This window comes from Apis florea, unplaced genomic scaffold, assembly GCF_048593485.1.
Source record: "Apis florea isolate Af1SG1 unplaced genomic scaffold, ASM4859348v1 contig_3367_pilon, whole genome shotgun sequence".
Classification (NCBI taxonomy): Eukaryota; Metazoa; Arthropoda; class Insecta; order Hymenoptera; family Apidae; genus Apis; species Apis florea.
The window spans coordinates 1,328,031-1,350,522 of record NW_028256746.1 but is presented as its reverse complement, the minus strand read 5'-3'; the positions used below and the strand labels follow the sequence as shown (position 1 = coordinate 1,350,522).

The window sequence follows — 22,492 nt, the reverse complement described above, 5'->3', positions numbered from 1 at the left end:
GAGCATTTATCGGGGGTGAAATGACACCGTCTCGAATCTCGAATAACGCGCCGCTTTATATTTCCAACCTTTTTTTTTATTCACTTTTCGAATAAATATTTTTTCGCACGATCGTTCGTGAAAAAAAGAAAAAAAAAGAAATCTTCGAAATCCTCCACCTCTAACAAAACCCCCTATTCTCTCCCCTATAATCGCCCGTTTCCCATTCTCTCCCCTCCCCCGATTAAAGATTTCCTTCCGAAGAAGAGAGACAGAGAGAAAGAGAGAGAGAGAGAGAGAGAGAAATAAAAGCATCGATCAAGCATTCCTCTCGTTTCCGCGATTGTTAACGCAATTCCAACGAATACGCAAACAATAGGGGCGGCCGATAATTTCCGGGAAATTTGTTTGTAGGCGAAAATCGCGAGACGAGAAGCGAGATAGAAATGAGAAAGCAAGAAAGCAAGAAAGAAAGGAAGGAAGGAAGGAAGGAAGAGAAAGGGAAGAAAAATGATAATTAAAAAGCGCGCGGTGCGGGCTAAAACAATAGCGAAGAGTGGCGGTGGAAGAGGAACAGCCGTTTCCAAGGCCCGAGCCGGGGCGCTTTGCGCGCCCTCGGTCTCCCAAACGTCCGATCTACCCTCTCTTCCATCCCCCGCTCGGGATGGAGCGAAGGAACGAACCTCCCTCCTACCTACCTCGCCCCTCCATCCCGACCGGCCACCCCTCCACAGTTACCACCGCCGCCGCTGCCGCCGCCGTCGTCGCCACCACCGCGATACATTGCGATACACGGTTCTTGTCTCCACGCTACCTACCTACGTGCAGGTCACAGCGCTCCATCGAATCCATAGCCACGCACTAGGCCACTAGGCAGCATCCTCCTCTCTCTCTCTTTCTCTCTCTCTCTCTCTCTCTCTCTCTCTCTCTCTCTCCCTCTCTCTCCCTCATCCTCCTCCTCGTCCTCTCTCCCCCCGCGTGTGCGTCGCTTCTTTCTTCTCTTCCTCTCCTCTCCTCTCCTCTCCTCTCCTCCCCCTCCCCCCCCTCCTCCTCCTCCTCCCCCCTCCCCCCGTTCTCCCTTCGTGCACGCTTTCGCCGTCGCCGCCAACTTCGCTCCTCGTGTCGTCGTCGTCGTCGTCGTCGTCGTCGTCGTCTCTCTCTCTAAGCCGACCTCGAGCCGCACGACCAATACAACCGCGTATCGTAAACACAACAAACAAAGCGGGACGACGAGCACGCACGCGTACGACGGAGCAAGCGGCAGGAACGGGACCGATTCAGCAGGACCGACCGACCGACCGACCGACCGACGTTCCAGCGGGATCTGTTTCCTCGAAACGGAGCCGGGTTCGTGGCGCGAGTGTTTCCCTGTGCTTCTTTTCCCTCCCTCCTCCCACTCCTTTCGAAACGTGATCGTGAATCGGGATTGTGCGTCCTCAGTGCTCGTCTCTTGGGGGTGAAGAATCGAGGGGGGAAATCACGTGCGAGAGAGTGATCATCCTCGGTGTCGATCTTGTGTCCGTCGGACGTCCGTCGAAACGAAGCCGAAGCCGAGTGTTATATCGCTTGTATATCGTGGTAATAAAATTTGGATCGTTTGGAAAGAGGAAAGTTTGGAAGGACATCGCGAGGATACGGAAGGATTAATCGTGTCGCGATCGAAGGTTGAAAGGGGCGTGGATTTGTGGAAATCGGATGAATTTTCCCGTTTCTGCATTCATCGAACGTTGACAGTTTCGCGGAACGAAGCTCGAGAAAGTTGCACAGCGAAAATAATAATCCCCTCCGACACACTTGTCACTGTGTGACTCCACGCTCGAAACAAAAAAAAAAAAAAAACCGATCGAAACGAACACTTGCGAAGAATAAAGAAGCACGCGGAACGAAGAAGCTCGTCGCTGAGACGAACGTCGGTGGAGCGAAGGGGCGAGCGAACGAAAAGAAGAAAAGAGAAGACACGTTGCTGGAAGAGAGAGATATCGACGCCGAGAGGAGAGACACGCCGCGAGGAAGGATACGCGATGCGGCAAACCCCGAGAGAGGAAAGTAGTTAAACCGAAGGTAGTGCGAGCCACGTGAAACTGGTCGGTATTTTGCCGGGCCGTGCCGCTTGTACAGCCTCGAAACCCCCTGGTTTCCCGCGCACAGCACGAGCGGAGCACACACAACCACCCCGACCAACCAACCAACGAGTCTACCCACCGCCACCAGCCCCTACACACAACAACCCAACGAAGCATCCCCCACTCTGAATCGCACAACAGCCTGAGCGGAAGTGGTAGTCAGTCGGCGAGCGACCTTCCAACATTACGGGTTAGCTTCCCTCTTTTTCCACCCGCCGTGTCTTCGTTCGTCCTCGTTCGCAGATAACCGCGAGGACCCGGATTCGACTTTGACTTTGAGGAAGGGAAGGAAGGGAAGAGCGAGACGATAGAGCCGCGACAACCTGACCATCCACGACGCAGCCAGGCCGGCTCGAAGGCTTGCTGCGACGATGACGATACTCGGCGCGATAATACTGCGTAACGTGCGTTGCTTCTCCACGTAAACGGAGAGAGGGAGAGGGAAGAGGAAGAAAGTGCGACGGACGGGAGCAGGGGAGTTACGGGGAAGAAAGGAATACGAATATGCCGTTTTAATATCGTCCACTTGTTCGTCGCGAGGTGTGCATTCGTCGCGGCCGTGGTGTGCTTCGTCGTGAGAACAACCGAGTACATATCGTGATATACGACGCGTTTTCTCGTTGCGTGGCTCGTTCGTTCGTTCGCGTGATATTTGGTGAAAATTAGGAAGAGGAGGAGGAGGAAGAGGAAGAAAAATAGGAAGAGAGAAGAGAAGGAGGAGGAGGAGGAGGATAAGAAACAGTGTTCCTATTCCGTTCGCTGGAATCCGCAGAGAATTCGGATGAATCGTCGTGCGCGTCGATAGTGGATTTGTGTTGAACGCGCGGCACGGCTTTTTGCGAAAAGAGAGAAAAAAGGAAGGAAGGAAAAGTTTCGATCGAAAGTTGGTGCGCGCGGTTTTACAGGGCTACAACATCGTTGATAGCCGAGTGCAAACACCGGTTTTTCGACACGGATACGGGAGGGAAGAGACAAGAGTGCGATCAATTGTATACTTGTTGAACCGGGATTCGCGTCTTTAATATTTGATACGACACAGACACCGCGAGACTCGCTCTCCACCACTTTACTCTCCAAGTTTCTAGCTGGCGATACAACAACTTCTCTCTCTCTCCCTCGGATCCCGAGAAACTTGTCGCGGAGGGAACGTTCGTTCTCCGCTACGTATTTGTGTACCGGCAATCGGAGGGGATCGACGTGCGAACCTGCTCAAGTCGACCACGTGGTTATGAGCGTGCATCGACCACGCCGACAATTTTCGACACGTATCGGCGAACGTTTGCCGACGATCGTGTACGTTTCTCGTTTCGCGTTTTGAAGAGGAAAAGGAGGAAAAAAAAAAAAAAAAGGAAAAAGTAAAACGTTCGAGTTGTTGAGTCAGTTCGAGTCAATGTTGAGTTGTAAACCCGTGCAAAGACTGATTCGTTAGTGATTCGTTAATTGTTATTAACGCACCTTTTGTCCACCGATTTCTAATCTCTTTGTGTAGATGTAAAAAAAAAAAAAAAAAAAAAAGAAGAAGGAAAGAAGAAAAGGAAAAGGCAGGTGAACACGAATTATTGGAAAGATCGGGACGGATTATTCGTCGAGTAAACGAGTAATATACAGCCGAAAGTGGGAATTTCTAGCCGAATTCTAGAAACTCGTCCGGATCTTTTCTCAACAGGTAAAAACGTCCACGAGGACGTTAGAAAGGAGATTAAAGTCGAAGTGAAGCGGAGGCGAAAGAAGAATCTTGGAGGCTAATCCGAGGAATATCGAAGCGTGACGAGGATCGAGGATATCGATTAAAGAAAGGAAAGAGAAAAGAGAGGAAAGAAGGAAAGAGAAAGGGAAGGAGAAGGGAAGGAGCGCGAAAGGTTGGTGGTTTCCAGGCTGGGAAAGGTGGAAAGTAGCAAGATCCCGCCCGCAAGAGATCGCGAATTGAAAGAGGGCCAGGTGGAGGTGGTCCAGTCCGGCGGGTCAACGATCGGCGTAGCAAGGCCGTATCAGAGCCTTGAGCAAGGAGGGTGGGCGCAGTGGTGCAGTGGTTGCAGAAGGGCCAGCGAGGTTGGGGTGGCCTCGACCACAGGCGCCTTGGCACCGAGTGCACCGGGCCCCGGGGCTGCGGTGGTGGGCTGCTTGGTTGGGGTGTACCCGTGTTCTCCCTCCTCCACGGGGCCCAGGGGCCCCCTAACTCATCACCTCCAGGCTATCCCGAGTCAGCAACAGCCGATCGGTTGCCGTGCCTGTTGCTGCGCGCATAGCAATCACCAGCCAGCTTCGGTCCAGCTTACCAGCCAGCGGGGCGGCCTATCGCTGAGGGTAGCGAGGGTGGCGTCCACCACCTCCGTCCGAGCCGCCCCCTACGCCCACCCCCAGCACCAGGGGCTGGGGCAGGAGTGCAGGTAATGATAAATTCCTAAACATACATTATAGCTTCACTTCGACACAGTATAATAGTACTACCACTACTACTACTACTACCACTACTACTACTCCTATTTACTACAACTACCATTACCATTACTACTACTACTACTACTACTACTACTACTACTACCGCTACAACCGCTTCTAGTCTGCTCGTCGTCGTCGTCGGCAGTGTCGAGACAAAAAAAAAAAAAGTACAATACAATAAGAGTATATATATATATATACGTAGTAGCACGTCGAAGTAAAAAAAAAAAAAAAAGTAAATAAATAAATAAAAAAACACGGTCGATGGATTAAAAGAGTTATCCAAAACCAAAAACGCACAAAAAAGGTGTAGGGAGGAGACGGGGGCATTGGGTGGAGGTGGTGCGCACATCCTCGGCAGCCCGATGCTGTTCGTCCCGTTCACGGTGCCCACCTTCCCCGCCACGCATCATCAGACGACCCATCCTGCGCATCAGACGCATCATCAACAGCTGCAGGCCACTACCCAGAACCCGGTGCAGCAGCCTCAACAACTCACGCAGCTCAATCAGCTGAGCCACCTGAATCACCAAGGCATTGTACCGGCCACGACCAACCAACCGACCGTACACAGCACCAGCTGTTCGCCGCAGCAACAAGCAACCACACCGAATAAGGTAAAACGACAAAAAAAAAAAAGAAAAAAGAAAAACAAAAAACAACGTTTACGTCACTTTTTGATGATCTTCTCCCCCCACGCACCCCTGTTGTTCGAATACACGATTCGATTCGTCCCAATGACGCGGAAAAAGCGTTAAAAGAACCGTGCTTTTCGGCTTATCTTGCGGGAACCATACCCGCCAACGCTATTCGGATTTGTAGGTCAGTTCATTATTCGAGGAAGAGAATACGGTTACAGCACGCGTTCACCGATAGTTTATTTCGATAGTTTCCTATAACTATTGAAAATGAACTTTCCATATTTTTTTTTCTCTTTCTTTCTTTCTTTTTTTTTCTTTTTTTTTTTTTACGCCGGATTAACCACCTCAATTTTCCGCCATTGGCGATTGTCGTGATACGGGAGACCGACTATGGGACGCTAGAAGAAAGAAAGTTTCGACCGGATACTTGTTGTATTACGTAAATCTTTGAAACGTATTTCTATATTCGGGAAAGATCACATTTCTCTCTGTCAATGGGTCTGGCGATATATAATATAATCACGTTGGACCGGCAGTTAATTAACGGTTTATGAACTGAATATTCGATTCCGCGTTTTAATTACGACGCACGATACGCGAAGAAAGGAAAAAAAGGGGGAAGGAGAGAGAGAGAGAGAGAAAAAGAACTCTCCTCTTTCGTCGAAGCGAAAAACGTTCGATGGATTTTCGTTCGATGGGGGGGGGGACGCGGAGGAATATCGGGCGCAACAATCCTCCAATCCATCATCGCTGATCGTGACAGTTAAAAAATAATGCGCGTGTCTCAATAGTGAGGGCAGAGCCGTTTATCATCGAGTTACCAGAATTCCAGCTCGCTGGTTTACATATCAGTGATTCAATTCGGTGCTATCCAGTTAAATGTAAAATCGGAACTGACCAACTATAAATAAAATAACAATTCACCGCTCATGCGATCCACTCCCTACAGTGGTGTCGTTACATTAGCTGACCTTGTCCGCGCGCGTTTATTTATTGAAGACCGGCTTATTATCCCGCTCTACGTGAATTTATTAACGGAACAACACGTGTTTGCGCGCAAATTACGCTCTTACGGAGCACATTACGACCCCCATGTTTTGCCAAATTATTATTATTATTACTGTTATTATCATACACGCGTAAATGGCGCCAATCTCTCTTACCCCTTTTTTTCTTACCCCTGATAAAATATTCCAAAATTTATAAATATTTATCTTTCAACGTAATCATCTCTTCGACAAAATCCCTTTCAACGATAATCATTCATTCTACAATTATAGATTCGATATTCGTTTCAAACATCGACGATAAATTGATCAAACGAAATTCGCAACAATTATCATCATTGGCACGAGCCGGCCAACTATAAACTCGTATTATTATTTCGAAAAGGCGGCGACAACTAACCCCATCGAGCGTTATCGCGATCCCAATATCGCTCGTTCGTTGAATCGTTATCGTAATAATGACGGGGGAAGGGACAAGTAACAACTCTTAATTGATATCTATCTATCGATATCATCCCTCCCCTAAACGACATCGCCCGCTCCTTCCATATATCTCGCATAGACCGCCGTAGAAGTATCGCTTCTTCCTTTATTCTTCTCGCCCGCGTTTCCTCGCAGCAACGCGCTTTTATTATCCTGGCCGTGGTTCAAGTCAATTTTCTTTAGCGAGCCATAACTCGCGGCCGGAGTCTCGGGCAACCGTCGTCGAGACACGCAGGGAGCAAGAGAGAGAGAGAGAGAGAGAGACTTGCTTTAATTCTTAAAGTCTGGCAATCCGCGGGTGGCGTTTCCTCTCTCTTGTGTCGCTCTCCTTGGAAACTGCAGAAGCCGCGCGGTATCCTCACCCAAAACGATATCTCCGCCGGTTGGCGCCGCTTCGTCGATGAGAAGAAAAGACATATTGTATCCTCGCGCGAGTTATCAATTACTCGAGCGGACGATCCTCGTCGTCGAGGAGGTCGTTGAATTTCTCACCTCCTCGTGGAAGGGGAAGGGGGACGCAATTTTTTGAATCGCGAAACGAGCCTCTTTCTTCGTGTGCCATTAATTAATATCTCTCGGTAAAAACGGATCGAATGTTTGTCTCGAGAGAAGAAATTCTTGCGCGTAGAGGGCTTAGACCACGTCTACGCGCGGCCAATATTAATATAAATTGTATTTCATGTATACCCAGGTGTACACTTTACGTACATATTGTGTATACCGTGGTGTGCATAATGTATATATATATATATTGTATATGTATATGTATATACATATATAACAGTTACGTGTAACGCGTGTAAGGTAACCGAGTAGCCATTTCGACCCACGAGTACGTCAACATAAAGTACACGGCTGTAATTATTATTAGCTTAGTGTACCTTTAATCTTGTGAATAATTGCACGCGTGCGGTCGTTATACTTGCATCGTTTTTCCTCTCCCTGTGTCGCTATTAAAAAGAAGGGCGGGTTATTAATTCCAGATATCTTTAATATCTCACCCGTTCGATTACGCTGTATTATACACTTCTTTTCGATACGAGAATCTTGGCCAGAAATCTTGTTGTTTAAGCGAGAAATCGGAAACGAAAACCCGTCCCTCGATTACCCGAGGATAATTAATGGAAATACGAGTAAACGTTGAAGATAAGGTGGAGTTTTCATCCAATAAAGGGTTAAAAGTTTGTAGATGAGTGCTCGCGGAAGAATGAAGAAACGATAAAGAAGAGAGGCCCCTCTTGTTCGGGGAGAGAGGGAATAGGAGAATTTCTAAAGCAAGGGAAATAGGCGGGAGGAGCGTGGTGGAGGAGGATCGTGTAAGAAGGAGTAGGAAGACTTTGAGAAGTTGTTCCCGTAACTTTATTAATTAAAGGCCGTTAGTCCTTGTTGCTCGATACATCTTATACACCTAACACGGTCGTGGTTCCCCCCCATACAAAGAAGAATAACCGTCTCGTCCTTCATCTCTCCGCTATCATCTCCCGCGTCTTCCTCCGCATGTTCCTTACCCTCCGCCGTATCGATCATCGTCAATGTCCACACCGTGCAGCTTCCGATGGATCGTGCCTCGCGTTGTTCCAACGTCCTCGCTTATTGCGTTTAGCACAATCACTTTTGCTCAGCCTCGTCCTCGCGTTCGATTACCTTAAACGAGTTACCACCCTTCCCCGAGTAATTTTATCGAATATGTGTTTTTTTTTTTTTTTTTTTTGAGACGTGGTTTCACAATTGTTCGAACAATGTGTGTATGTTGACTGGACGAAATTCATTTTTAAAATGTAAAAAATAATCGTTTCGACAACCGTTGCGTTGAAATTTTAAATCCTCTTTTTAAAGGATTAAACAAAATACGGGTATATAGGCGGGGAATTAATCGATAATCGATCGGTCACGTTTCAATACGTCGAGAAGTATTCTGTAAATTTATTAAGAAGCATTTTAATTTTATAACGGATGTTGTAACATCTCGAAACAGCTTCGTTTTGATTTAAATCGTTTATTAATTATCGATGAGTTTTTTTTCTTTTATAAATTAAATTCAATCTTTGAGCGGCCGGTATGTCTTTTTACAGGGTTTTTTTTCATTTTATAGTTTTATCGTTTTGGTCGTTATTTTGTTAAGTTCATCATTGTTTCGACTCATATCCGAGCCATATCGGATAATTTATAGGATAGGATTATCGAGGGCATCCCGTAGCGAATAGCCATAACTTCTTTTTTTAATAAGCATTTTTCCTCAACAGAATTGCACACGTTTGTCAAATTCGAAGCGCGCTTTCCGAGTTAATTGCCAGATTCCATACTAATTAAATGCAATGTTAATTTTTATTATATATTTACTCACGTCTTCATATTATCCAATATTCCTTTCCAAAAATTAAAACTCAAAGCCGGGGAAAAAAATAATTTTGTCCCGTCATTCGAATTTCGCGAAGGAGGAACTAGGCGCGCACGATCGATCGATCTTACGTATTACGAAAAAAATGATAAAAATCGATCCATTCCCAAGTGAATGAATCCGACGAACGCTCAATAAAGCTCGTGAAGCTCTAAACGATCGGATGGTTAAAAATTTTCCTTAAAAAAAGGAAAAAATTCATGGGAGTTACAAGGTTCGTTGGCAATAGAAGAAAGTTGGCGTTAGCGAATGAAAAGCTCGTTTCGCCACCCTCGTTCCGATTATTGGCCGACGAACTGTGGAGGAATTATCGCGGTTCACCGGCATTCCTTTCCTCCCCGGCCGTCTATTAACAGCGTGAAAAAACAGTAGGCGAAAAAGTAATTATAGGGCGAGGATGGGGGGCGCGCGACAAAGGACAAGCGGTTAGCGCTCGCCATAATTAGGAAATTGCTTCTCGCATGGCAAAAATGTATCGCGTGGCGAAGAAAGCGCAGAAGGAACTCATTACGAGAGCGATGCTCGGCGGTGGGAAGGTGGGACGGCGGTGGAGGAAGAAGAAGAGCGGTGAGTTTGGCAGGGATGGGGCGGGGGGAGGGTGGTTGCGTAGCCGTTTTCAAGGGAAAGCGACGCGGAGGTGGTTGCTCATGGTGGAAAGGAGCGAGGCGCGCGAGGGGAAGATCAAAGCACTGGAGATGATTTCATTACGACACGCCACTCGTCTACTACGTTGAAATATCAAAAGAGTGGCGGCCTCATACAAGTACGCCAGTCGGCGCGGCACGGCCACGCTCGCCGTGCGCAAGTTTTCTGCACAATGCTTTTCTTGTCAGCCCCCTAAAGAGAAAGGAAAAGCGGTTGGGTGTCGGTTGGAAGGAGCAGGACAGCAGGGGAGAAGGAAAAAGCTGGCGTGCACAACCCTCCGCAGCTATATCACCCTCCGCCTCTTCTCCCCCTTCTCGCCCCGAAGGGAAGAATATTATTAGCTCAACCCGCTGCCTATTGTCGAAATAACTTGGAGATATCGGATCAAGATGCACCGGATTTAGTTTCGTGCCTTCGTTCGGGAATTCTGTTTTCGCGAAACGATCGTTCGATTCTTTTTCTCTTCTTCCCCCGAGATCCCTCTCGCGACTTGCGTGAGAGTGGAGAAAGTTTTGGGGAAACTTTTGTCAAATTTTTCTCTTTCGTTCTTCCCGATACTCGCTCTCTCGTGTGAATTTCGAACGGTATAAAAAGTTGTGCGGGGGAAAAATGATGCGATTTCTTTTTCTTTTTCCCCCTTTTTTTTTTTGTATATCGCGCTCTAATTACGAATAATCAACGCTGCAATTACAGGGAGGTTTAATAACACATTTTGCTTTTAGTATTTCCTCTTTAATACTTCCGCTACGTTTTCAAGCTTCTTTTCTTAACGATGCTACAGCTTCTCATTCGGACCATCCGAGTTAAATAATTTGATTCGCGATAATAGGGTTAAATGCAATCTCAATTATTCATTCGCCTCTACGAGATAAGAAAAAAAGGAAAGGAAAATTCGATACGTTACGACAACAAGGATCGAATTGTAAGAAGCGTTCATATTTACGAATCATTACGATGTGATTGCGAACTTGTTGAAAATTTTTTCAAATTTTCCCCGTTACGACGCCTATCGATGAACCGAGCTCCGTGTTTCGCCGTGTTCGAGCAGCGGGAATGGAGAATCGCCGCGACGAGTAACGCGACACACGATCGACGCACGGTTTTAACGAAGGGAGGGAGGGATATTTGATTCAATTATCGGGCGAGATAAACGGGGATATATAATAAGACGGGAATGGGAAGAAATATTGACGAGCAAGGGACGAGAAAAATATACGTTCCCCTCCCGTTAATTCCAGACTTGCACGGAGGCGCGGAGGCGTACGGAATCGCGAAGGATTGCCGAGGCAAACGTGGAAAGTTGTTAGCTAACTGGAAATACGATACTCCCGGCCCATTGCCGAGAAGTGTATTATCGCCTGCCACGAACTCTACATATTACTCAACTTTCCAAGTTGCGGTTCCAACTGATAGCGGTTTAGAAAATAATCAGCTGGCCTATCCTCCCCCTCCTCCCCCGCGTATAACTCCTCTCGAACGCGAGAGAGAACGCGCCGCCGCGTGACTAATCGTCTCTCCTTGGTGGAGCTCGTTAAACCCTTTGATCGACGAGCAAATTTTTCACCCCTTTACCCTTTTAATATCCCTTCTATCCCGCTGCTTCCGCCTCGCCCGCCGTGGCCGTTTATCGTCCGCATCGGGCTATCTCCGCCTCTCTGTATATCCGTTGACCAGCGCGCCGAGAATTACGCGTCGAAAGGGGAAGCCCGCAAGGGACACGGTGCAATTCCGCGTCATGATTTCGATGGTCCACGGACGGACGGCAGGGAGAGAGAGAGAGAGAGAGAGAGAGGAGAGATCGATCTCGAACGAATGGTTGGAGGGAGTCAGAGAGAGAGAGAGAGGGGGGATAAAGGTCGGTAATTAAAATGAGATTCGTAGAAAAAAAGACCGGTTGGTCCAGTCGGTAATGGATACAACGCGCGGCGGGGGGCGTCATAAAATTTTACAAATGAGCGTACCGAAGCGGTGGCTTACGGCGGGAGGGAGGCAGAGGGGTGGAAATAAAAAAGTAGACGGCAAAAGCGAGAACGAAAAGAAAAAAAAAAAGGAAAAGGAGACGCACAGCTACACCCCGCGGTGGCGTTGTTAGTGTCTGCTCGCCCGGCTCTCTCCACCTCCCCTTCTCTGTCGGTGGGTGCGCTGGGTATACCGCGGATACAAACAAACAGAGCGGGTCATACAGGCGAAGTAACAAATGCCGGACATTTACATTTAGCAGCGAGGGTGGCCTTCTCTCCTTCTTCTCCCTTCTGCTTTTTCTTTCTCTCTTTCTCCTTAACGTTATTTTCCCGCGTTCGGTTTTTCCCCGTCTCTCTCTTTTGCTCTTCCCCCGTGCTTCGACCTATCGTGCTTCTATTTTCCTATCTCCCCGTCTCTCTCTCTCTCTCTCTCTCTTGTTCTCTTTCTCTGTGCGGCTCTCGCGCGGATTGCTCACGTTCGGTAACGAGAGAGCGTGTACGTGTGCGTATGCAGGTTGCATTATGTACGGTGGCTCGGTACAGTGCATGGTTAACGCAGAGAAACGCCAGCAGGCCTTCCCGCCACTTGCAAATTTTCCGCTTTTAAATGTTAATTTCAGCGTAATCGATGGTACCCGTACTGGGCCGGGTTACCAGCATGCTCAGCCCTGTCACCCTCTGCCCTTTTCCGCCCATTCGAGCTTCGCCGTCCTAGAACGTATCGGTCCAACGCGGTCTCCCTTGTTCAACCAACGGTCGAATCGATCCAACTAAAAATTTGTCGGATGCATCCTCCACGAGAATTCGAGGAAGAGGAATCTTCTCCTCCTTTCTTTTTCCTTTCTTTTTTCTTTTTCTGCCAAGAAACGAATCGGGTAAATAAAAATTGGTGGGGGATAGTAGTAGTAGTAGCTCTCTTTCGTAAAATTTCATTCCGCGTAAAATTTTGTTATTGAAATTCATTTCGGGGGAAACGAGCAAGGATAATGGATTTTATCGTTATTATTATTATTAAATAATATCGTCGCGCCGTTTTCGAAATTTCGAATATATATATATTTGTAAACATTCGATAAATTGATACCCTTTTAACGATCGAAACTATTTAATTACGGCCATTCCATTCTCGGTGTATAACTTCGATCGAGCGAATAATAATACGTTACGAATTCGGGTCATAAAATTTTCGTCCCGAAAACGTGCACGGATCGCGCGTTCAACGGTGGTCGAGGAATAATTAGCCGCGGGGCGGGGAGGGGGTGGAGGAGAGGTGGGTAATCTTGTTGTGTCGTTACACATTCAGAAACCGCGGAAACGAGACGCGGGGCGTGCACGTTTCCCAATAGCTACTTGCGTAATTGTTAATCGAATCAACATTATAAGTGGAAACGTGACAGAAAATTGATACGCACGCGACGTATGCAAGTTGGTAGGTATGCAAAACAGAATCCGGCTAATACTGACAACCGACCTCCGCTCATCCACCGAATTACAGATGTGCTTCGCTTGCTGGTAACTACGAGTGTCCAATTACTTCCTGTTAACCGTCCGATTGTCGTCCATCGGCCATCCAGTTATACTTCTGCCACGAAATAAGCCGCTCCGCGGACCGGCAGTCACCGACGCCGACATTCCGCTTAATATAATTACAAAGTATCGATCGTACACGAGACAAGGGAGGACTGCTAAACGTTTTTCGCTAATCCCATTAACGCGTTCTTCTATCCCCGTTACTCTTCGACCACTCTTCCTTCTTCCCCCTGTGGACAGGTTCGAATTCGTATCTTCACTCTACCGGATACCTTTCGAATTTTGTTCCAATATTTTTCTACGTTTTAGGTAGTACGAGGTTTATACTATCTATTCTTCGATTAGTTTTCTTCTCCTTATGATCCGTATCCTTACTCGTTACCTTTGGAAACGTTCGAATACCTCGCTTTCCTGCAAGGAATCGCAAGACGAGAGGAAACTATTGACCATTTCGAAATCCAAATTAGTCGCGTTTTACTTTTCTCGTATTATTCGACTCAGAAACACGTTCCATCTCTTCCCCTCGTAATCGTTCGAATTCCCAAGTAAATCCTTTGAATACTCGCATCTACAAGGAATCGAGAATTACTTTGAATATATATTTACTTTTCTCGAGGTATGATCGGGAGGGAAGGATTCGCGGTCCGGTTCAATTTTTCGATCGAGCTTACTCATCGAGATCAGAGTGCATAAAACAGGTCGGGAAAGTGGAAAACAAAGTGGCGGTACGAAATAAGGCGGCATAAAGCGCGCGGTGGCTTTGGTTGGAAGGGAGAGAGGGGGAGAAAGGGAGGGAGGAAGAGAGAGTGCGCGGGTAACACGCGAGGATAAGAGGGTTGGGCAGGGACTCTCGTTATGCACGAAACGCATTACTTTTATCTCGAGCAAGCCGAGAGTGGCGCCGAATTGCAATCAATTTTTTGTCTTTCTTTCTCAGCCCCACTCATCGCTCACCCTCTCCTCATCCTTCGCCCTCCCTCTCTCATTTTATCCGCAGTCCACTCTCAGTTCCATTCCTTTTGGTTCCGTTCTGAACTGATCCGTGGCTGGCCTGGGCCGTGTTTCGTTCGTTCGTTCGTTCGTTCGTTCGCTCGCTCGCTCGCTCATTCGTTCAGGATGGCTGGCTGGCGTTACCCCGTGCAACCGGAATTTGCATCCCGAATCCCACTATTTGCATTTCAATTCCACGAGACTCTCGCCACCGCGCGCCGCTGCCACCGCCGCTGCCAAACGGCGGCTACAAACATAAATACGAATTCAAGGGTCCACAAATGACTGTATCTCGCATAACTTCACCAACCATTCTGTGTATCCTGATTAGGTCACCCTCTCGCCCTGCTACCCGCTACTTACCTTACCCGGATTTTCCAATTTTATGAATCGAATCGTCGATCGTGATTCGACTTCTCTCTTCCTCCCCCCTTGTTTTCTATCCATTTCGTATTGTATGCGCGTGTTACAAGGCGTTTCTCTTTCTCCTTCAACCCGGAAGAGATTTCTTTTATATTTTTCATACGCGAAACGATGCGTATGGACGCGGATTAGCTCGCGATCGGCTCGAAATTGCAATTGGAATAACGTCAAGGTGGCGTGTTTTTTTTTTTTTTTTTCCTTCCCCCCCCCCCCCCTCTTCTCCTATTCGGTATCACGAGCACGGTTTATCCGATCGTTGAATTATACGTGGAAATTTATTTATCGAGAATTCTATTAAAGTTTAATATAACGCGTATTTAAAGTAACCGTGTTTCAGTCGCATTTATTTTTGCATTTAAATACCTTTATAATGGCACGGCTAAAACGCGTGCATTAAACGGAATAATATTCTGAAATTTTAACGGGACGGATCTATATCTCGTGGATATCCTCCTTTAACGTAAATACTAAAAGTATTGGAAAAATCGAGGGCGTTTGATAATATTCAATCGATATGTTAATTAGCATTTCAATTTTTAATAAAAAAAGAAAATAGAAAGAAAGAAAATCTCCCTTAAATTTGCGACGCATAACTCTTTTTTCGTTCCATTTATCAATAATGTGTAATCGTCTCGTTAAATTATATCATTATATTTCTTTCCTTTTTCGAATTGTAAATTATAACAGCTCTTTAACCGAATTTTTTTATCCCTTTTTCATTATATCTAATTCCACGATTAACAAGGAAGAATATGGAACATCGTTGAACGATATAATAAGAATACTTTGACGTTCCATTTTTCATATTCAACCGTACGCAATTGAAGAACATTTTAATCAAATCCCTTCTTCCCTGATATTCCCGCGTTTCCTTCCAAGGATCTACATCTTCGCAGAGATCTAGGATAGAATTTCATTTTTGCACGTGACATTTCCATCGCGCCAATTCGATCTCTCTCACTCATCGAACGTGTCCAACGGCGCGACCGTGCAAAAACGTTAATGCGACGTCTTGGCGAACGTGTGCGCGGCTCGCAAGTACATCCGGTGATTTATCTAGGGTGATACACGATAGTAGCCGCGTACACCGCATCGGTGTAACTAACCCCTTCGCTTTGGAAAGCCCCTAAGGCGATGCTCTCTTCGACGCTCACGCTCGCGATCGATCACGCGCGAGCGAGCGAGCGAGCTAGCGTATCCTCGCCTCTCCTCCACCTATCCCCCTTTCACGTGCATCAACTCGGTCGATCGTGATCGTCAAAGGGTCGCTCGCTCGTAATCAGTCGTGCGAGGGCTCACGCACGTCCTATCGCGACTATCGGGGTCGTTAACCCCCTCCCCCACACCTCCTTCCTTCTCGACCACCACCACCACCACCACCTCCTTCCTCCTCGATCCTCCATCTTCCTTTGCAACGACATGCACAAAGGGTGTCGCACCCCCTCCTCCCCTTTCACGGCCAGCTGGATCTCAGGTGAGACGAGAGAGAGAGAGAGAGTGCGTGCCTTTCTGGATTCTGAATCATGACGCTTGACTTCTCCTTCGTCTTTGATCTTTCGAGACGTCGTTTATCGACGCGACAACGTCGTTATACTTTTACTCTTTCTCAGAAGAGAGATGGAGGAGGGAGAGAGAAGAGAGAGAGAAAGAGAGATGCGCTGGACGAGGGATGCAGCAGGAAGGCGGATGCAGGGGGGGAGGGGGGGAGGTTACGTTTAAATAGGTCACCGAGTCTCTACGAGCCAACTATAATCACGATGGCTATCAAAGTTTATCGTAGTTATCGGTCAATAATTAACCGCATTATTGCCAGGTCATCAAATTCGGCTATCGCGGGCCCCATTAATAGCTCGCTGCTTTAGGTCTAGGCCGCAAATTTTCTGTTATCTCCGTTTAATATGAAGTTTAATTTGCTATTTGTTAGACTCTCGCGCCTATCCTCGTCCGCCCGGTTCGTTACGTCCGATTATTTTCATCTTTAACGACAGTCTCTATAAATAGGGACGATTATGCCGAATGAGAGCTTAATGGGGCGGGGAGGGGCGGTTATTCGGATAGGGGGAATTTGTTGATGAGGGGAGAGGTAACGAGACGCGTCGAATAATTGGCAAATTATCGTTCTAATCTTCCGTCCGCCACAATTTTAATTCCTCCCCGCCGCCAACCATTGTTTTTCACGCTCGATCGTTCGACGAGAGAATTCATAATTCCGATATCCAACCATCCTCTCGAATAGATCGCATATTACGAAGAGAAAATCTGCCAAGAATCTGTCTAAGCAACGAATTAAATACGTGACATCTCCATTTAACCACGCCAGATAAGGCTGGATACAACAATCAATCGCAATTTTTATATCGAATACCAAGATCACGCGAACGAGAGAGAGAGAGAGAAAAAGTGTCTTCTCGAAGGATGTATCTCTTTACCCTCGAAGCTTTTAATCCCCGCGTGGCGCCAGTTTAACGGAGAAAAAAAAAAAAAGGAAGAAAGGAAGAAATCTACTTCTTCCCTCGTCTTTTCCACGGATCGTTTGAGACGACGAGTGAAACGTTCGCGAGGGGATGATTCGAGCCGCGTGCGTGCACCGCGACGACGTTGGTGCCGCGTTTTCTCGAATCGATCGTCGCTTTCGTGCCGAAAATCGATTTTCCGCCGGGAAATTATTTAAGAAGAACGGGGGGGAGAGGTTGAAATAATCGCGGAGACAGAGTCTTACTGTTTTAACGCCTTTCCTCCTCTTTGTTCGATGAATCGTTGTCGCGATTGAAATTGATGGATGAAACGAGAGAGAACCGTGAGGGATAAAGGGAGTATCGTGCACGGAGAGCGTTAATGCGAGAGATAAAAGCGTGGAAGTTAGCGGTGAAATAAAGGTAAAATAAACCAACGGGATGGAAGTTTCGTTCGAACTTGAATTTCCTTTCTTTTTTTTTTTTTTTTTTTTCGGTTATCTAAAAGGAGGAGATCGAACAATTAATATGATAAAACATCAAGAATTTGGGAGGACGAGAATTATCCCAATTCGAATATATCGCGGGGATATCATTGGATATCGGTTATACGTGTTTAGCTACTAGATATTGCAATTGCGGCATCTGTTGTGAACGTAATTCCAGGATTATCATAAAGGAACAGCGGGGGAGGAACAGGATCAGGGAAAGAGAATTACATCCTGGATCGTATGCATCGATTGGTGCGCAACCAAGTTCTTGACGTATCGGTTACATCGAAATTGGTAGATCAATGATCACTGGTAATCAAGAAGGTTACGTGGCTCTCGTTACTAATCAATGTAATGGAGTACGACGAACATCTGGCATAACAACGACGATGTACCTGGACCGCTGTAATTGCTTTGGCTTGTTGCTTATATGCGTATATGTGTATGTATATGTGTGTATATATATATATATATATATATTATATATATATATATATATATATATACACAGAAGACCCGGTTAGAACCAGAGACGCGTTATTATTGTAAACAGGAGCATGGCTATCCGAGCCGCGAAACGAAGAGGGTTTGGTTACCGGGTATCCGTTTCATCTCCACCTGCCTTGCTTCTGATCTATTGTTTTCGCCTCGTTTCGTGTTTTTTAACAACAGATAATACGCGACGATCTCGCGCATTTTTTTGCATCGAGTGGATAACGAAAACACGTCTGTTACGTTTCGCTTTTCTCGAATCTTCTCGATAAATTACACGAGCCATTCATTTCTCTCCTATCCACTTGTATTCGTTCACGAGACGTATGCACGCCAATTATAAAGTTTTTAACATTTGAATAAATAATACGCGCCTGTCTCGCGCGTATTTTTTTCCATGGATACGGAAAATACGTGTATCACGTTTTTTAAAATCTGCTCGATAACAGAGATGGATGTCAAGGAAAGAGGCAATAGTCACGACTTCCATCGTCTCTTTAAATTACACGAACCTCCTATTCACGTTTCTGTCCACATAAAACTCATCCAATTCGCGAGAGACAAACGTACGCGCGTCAATTTGATGCCAAACAGACGATAGATTAGCGAAAAGTGTCGAAGGCTTAAACGAAGATCGTGTTGCGAAAAATCTCTTAGATTTCTCTTCGACTTTGAATTACGTTTGTCGGCAAACGTTAAATGGCACGCGAGGCGCGATAAAAATTCCGGGTAGCCGCGATCATTAAACCAGCGATTATTGTTCGATCGAAGTTAATCTCGAGTTCGAGCCGCAAATTCGCATTAATTAATTCGCACGCACACGCGAATGGGAGAAAAATGACGAAAGGGGTGGAAGGAAGGAAAGAAGGAGGGAAAAAGAACGATAAAGAAACGCAGCGAGAAGTGTTTTAATCATTCGTGACAGTTTGCGACGACGGTTCTGTTGCACGCGAACGATTCGAAACGGAGGGGTAGGTACGGGGAGGAACAAGAACAGAAATGAACGAGGGCATTTTCAGCGAGCGATCGAAACGCGTGGGTGCATTTCCTTCGCGAGTTTTCATACTCTTTGTACGCGAGATATATTCTCCTAGTTTAGCCACGAGCATCTGATACCTCCTGTGGGACACGGTGTGGAAACACCTGGTTGCTCCCAAGATGGTCTTAACACCGACACCGATACCCCGTTTCAATAGGTGGCCGCTAAAACTATCCACGAATCCGTGTGTGAATCGTGAAACTCTCGAGGAGACTGCTCGTTGCGTTGATTAAAAAGAAAAAAAAAAAAAAGAAAGAAAGAAAGAATTCATCGAGTCGCTGCTCGTCGAGCATCGAGGATAAGAGAGAGAGAGAGAGAGTGGGAGAGAGGGAGAGCGGCAATTCCGGCCGCGTGACGAACGAACACGCCATGGGAATTCCATCGAACATGCCGTAATTGGAAACTGATTTGTATTCCGAGCTTTAAGATAATCACGCGTTGCAATAGGTATTCACGCGGCAGCTTCTAATTAATTGCCGATCGTGTACGCCGTATCATCTGTAATTGTTTACCTTCGTCACTTTAATTATTAATTATAACGAATACAAGCCGGCAGGCAAGTTTCGTTTAATTGGATGCGTCCACGCTCCGGCCTTGCGAAATTTTCTGCGCACGTGTACCGTGCCCGAATTAATAGCATCCGTTACCTCGAATTTTATGCCGGAATTCGCTTAACCCGCTCAGCAAAAAACGAACGAGGTTGAACGTATATATAAAGCGTAGCACATGAGAGGGTACACGCAGAAGCTCGTCGTCGAACTCGTCATGGATTCGAAGCCACGATTCCAAAAAACCGTCGATAAGATCCGTCACGTTTTCGCCTATCTTTTTTAATCATTCTTCGAACGGGAGAGTAACTATCCCCTGAAACTATCATAGCCGCGTCCCGTTTTGTCCCAACTCGATGGATATAACCCGGGGGGAGGGGGGATAATAGCCGGTTCCCCGAGATGGAGAATTTATTTCGGCTGTGCTTGGTCGGCGGCTTTCACCCGCGTCCAATGATAATAGGATAATCGATGAAACTGTCACCTCGTACAAGAGGCGTTCCGATAGGCGGGATTCTGGCGTATTTCAACGAGAGACAAACCGAAGCCACGGTACGCAGCGTTAAATAATTGCTTGGTATCCGTTCGATTCTCGAGGGTGATTCGAATGGCGGGATTGTCGATGGACCGGGGTGAAGCGAGGCTGCTCGAAATGGAAAACCACGAAAAAAATTGAAGCAACAAAGAGACCGAAACGGCGTGGGCAGAGGGTGAGAGACGTGGCGAGGATACGAGGTAAAGAGAGAGAGAGAGAGAGAGAGAGGGAGCGAGGGAGGAGGATAGCAGGGTGGAGGAACAGAGAGATCGGCGATAAACGAATCAACGATCGTCAGCCACAGGCTGACCGCCGACCGCGCCCCGACGCTCAGCGCCAACGAGAAATTGAAAATGGAAATGTTTAATTGCCCGAAAACACGATGCCTCTCTCCACCGCGTCGTTTTATATTTTTCGCCACTTCCACGATGCCGCCCGTGTACGTGACACGCTCGTATGCGCGTGCGCGTTTTTTTACCAATCGGGTCGTTTGTTTATTACAGGGTGAAACGTTTCGTATACCACCCTTCAATAACCACCTATTTCTCGTATTTATAATCGCGATACTCGTTCACGGTTGTACAACTGTGACTTTAACCGTCCGATAACCCGAAATCGAATCCAACCATTGAACGTCGTTGGAGAAATTTTCGTTTCCATTAAAATACGTTAATGACGAACGTTAATGACGATATGAGATGACGAGAGAATCAACGTTTACACCTTCAATAGCCATCTATTTCTCTTGACAATTATATAACCGTGATAACCCGAAATCGAACCCGAAATCGAATCGAACGATTGAACATCGTTGAAGAAACTTTCTATTAAAAAAGGATGGAGGATGCACGATGAGATCAATTCGACGAAACGTTAATGACCATATGAGATGACGAGAGAATCAACGTTTACACTACTCCCTTTACTCTCGAACCTTGAGTATGCGTTTTGCGCGTTTTGCATCGCGTTATTTCCCAATTTCTCCCAATGTATTCGATCGAGAATACATCGGTATTGTATCACTCGCGGATAACGGACAGGGATAACCGGGCCCTGTCGCATCGTGACAAATAGGATGCAAGCACGGTGAGGAGAATCGATGGTGGAGTAAGATAGAGGGGGCCGAGAAATTGCCATGGACGCGGGAATGTGACGAGAGACGATAAACACGGAAATCTTATTATTCCCTCTCAGAAGGCAACGGGCATGAAGAGGCGGAAACCTGGAGGAGGCTGGCGTCAAACCAACCCCCTTCCGCCCGCCCCTCGTTGTATTTCTCTCCCTTCGCACCAAAGCGTGGCACTCGTGCCACGTATTCTAGCGAATACCATTCGAGTTAATTAACAGCCGCGGAAAAGCTCGTGTTTAGCCCGCAGTTTAGCCTGCCTGGCCTGTTCGCATGTACGAGTCCGTATCGTTGCGTTGTTGCCTCGTTGGAATTCGTTTTTGTGCAGGGCGAGAAAAGAAATCTGTAGACGGGGCGCGCTTGATACCCGCCTCGTTGCTTAGAATGAAATTACGACGCCCCGTTCTCGCAATTTACGGTAACCTGAACTTGAATCTCGTTTCGAAAATATTCGCCGGGGGAAATTCCTTGCCGATTACTTTGAGAATATTTTCAGGAGAATATTTTCGAAAATAGAGAGAGAGAGAGAGAGAGAGAGAGAGAGAGAGAGAGAGAGAGAGAGGATTGAAAAGATTGGAACGCAAAGTGTTCGAACAAAAGTGTTTGGACGATGGTGAAAAAGATGGATTCAATTCACGTGGATTTAAATTAGGTTAGGTTAGACGCGTCGCGTGTGATTTTGAAAACGCGTTCTCGTTTTTAACGGATACGTTTCAAATTCACACTTGGGGGAGCATTGTCGAGAGGAGGGGGAGGGGAAAAAGTGACGGCATTATGTTCTTTATCCAGAAGTTTACATTCGCGAGCGAAGCGCGTTTTGAGAGAAAAAAAAAGCGTGTTTGTACAGTCGGCGCAGGGCAATGCATGCGCGTGGCGGGGGAGGGGGGCAGGTTGAAACGTAGGTTGAAACGTAGCATCGTAGGCATCTTTGTCGAGGCCGGCCTGTGAAGCCTCCCGGTGCCTCGTTATCTTTTTATCTGCTACTCGTCCCACCCTTCTTCTGGAAAGGGGGACGAAAGGAGGGGAGGAGGAGCCAGGCCGAGCGCACACGAGACACCCGCATTAATTATTTTTCTTCGTCCTTTTGTTTTTCCCAGCCTCGCGACCCTTACCGTGCCCCGCCATTTTGCGAGACGTCACTGACCGCAGATACGTAACGCTGGAATGCGCCAAAATTTTCCAACGAGAA

General features: G+C 46.8%; 1 protein-coding gene across 3 annotated transcripts in view; it reads left to right on the top strand.

Annotated features, from left to right (window-relative positions):
- The first annotated feature begins 1,815 nt into the window (after window positions 1-1,815).
- The window catches only part of LOC100872064 (nucleolysin TIAR), a 446,485-nt gene continuing 425,808 nt past the window's right edge, over window positions 1,816-22,492 (top strand). For 2 of the 3 annotated variants that reach the window (XM_086911781.1, XM_086911784.1), the window contains exons 1-2: window positions 3,897-4,489; window positions 4,849-5,158. In XM_086911781.1, coding sequence (XP_086767907.1) covers window positions 4,907-5,158 — 252 coding nt within the window. In that variant the 5' untranslated portion in view covers window positions 3,897-4,489; window positions 4,849-4,906. Of the gene's footprint in view, window positions 4,490-4,848; window positions 5,159-22,492 lie in introns of all 3 variants that reach the window. The other variant, XM_086911790.1, reaches the window with a different exon arrangement.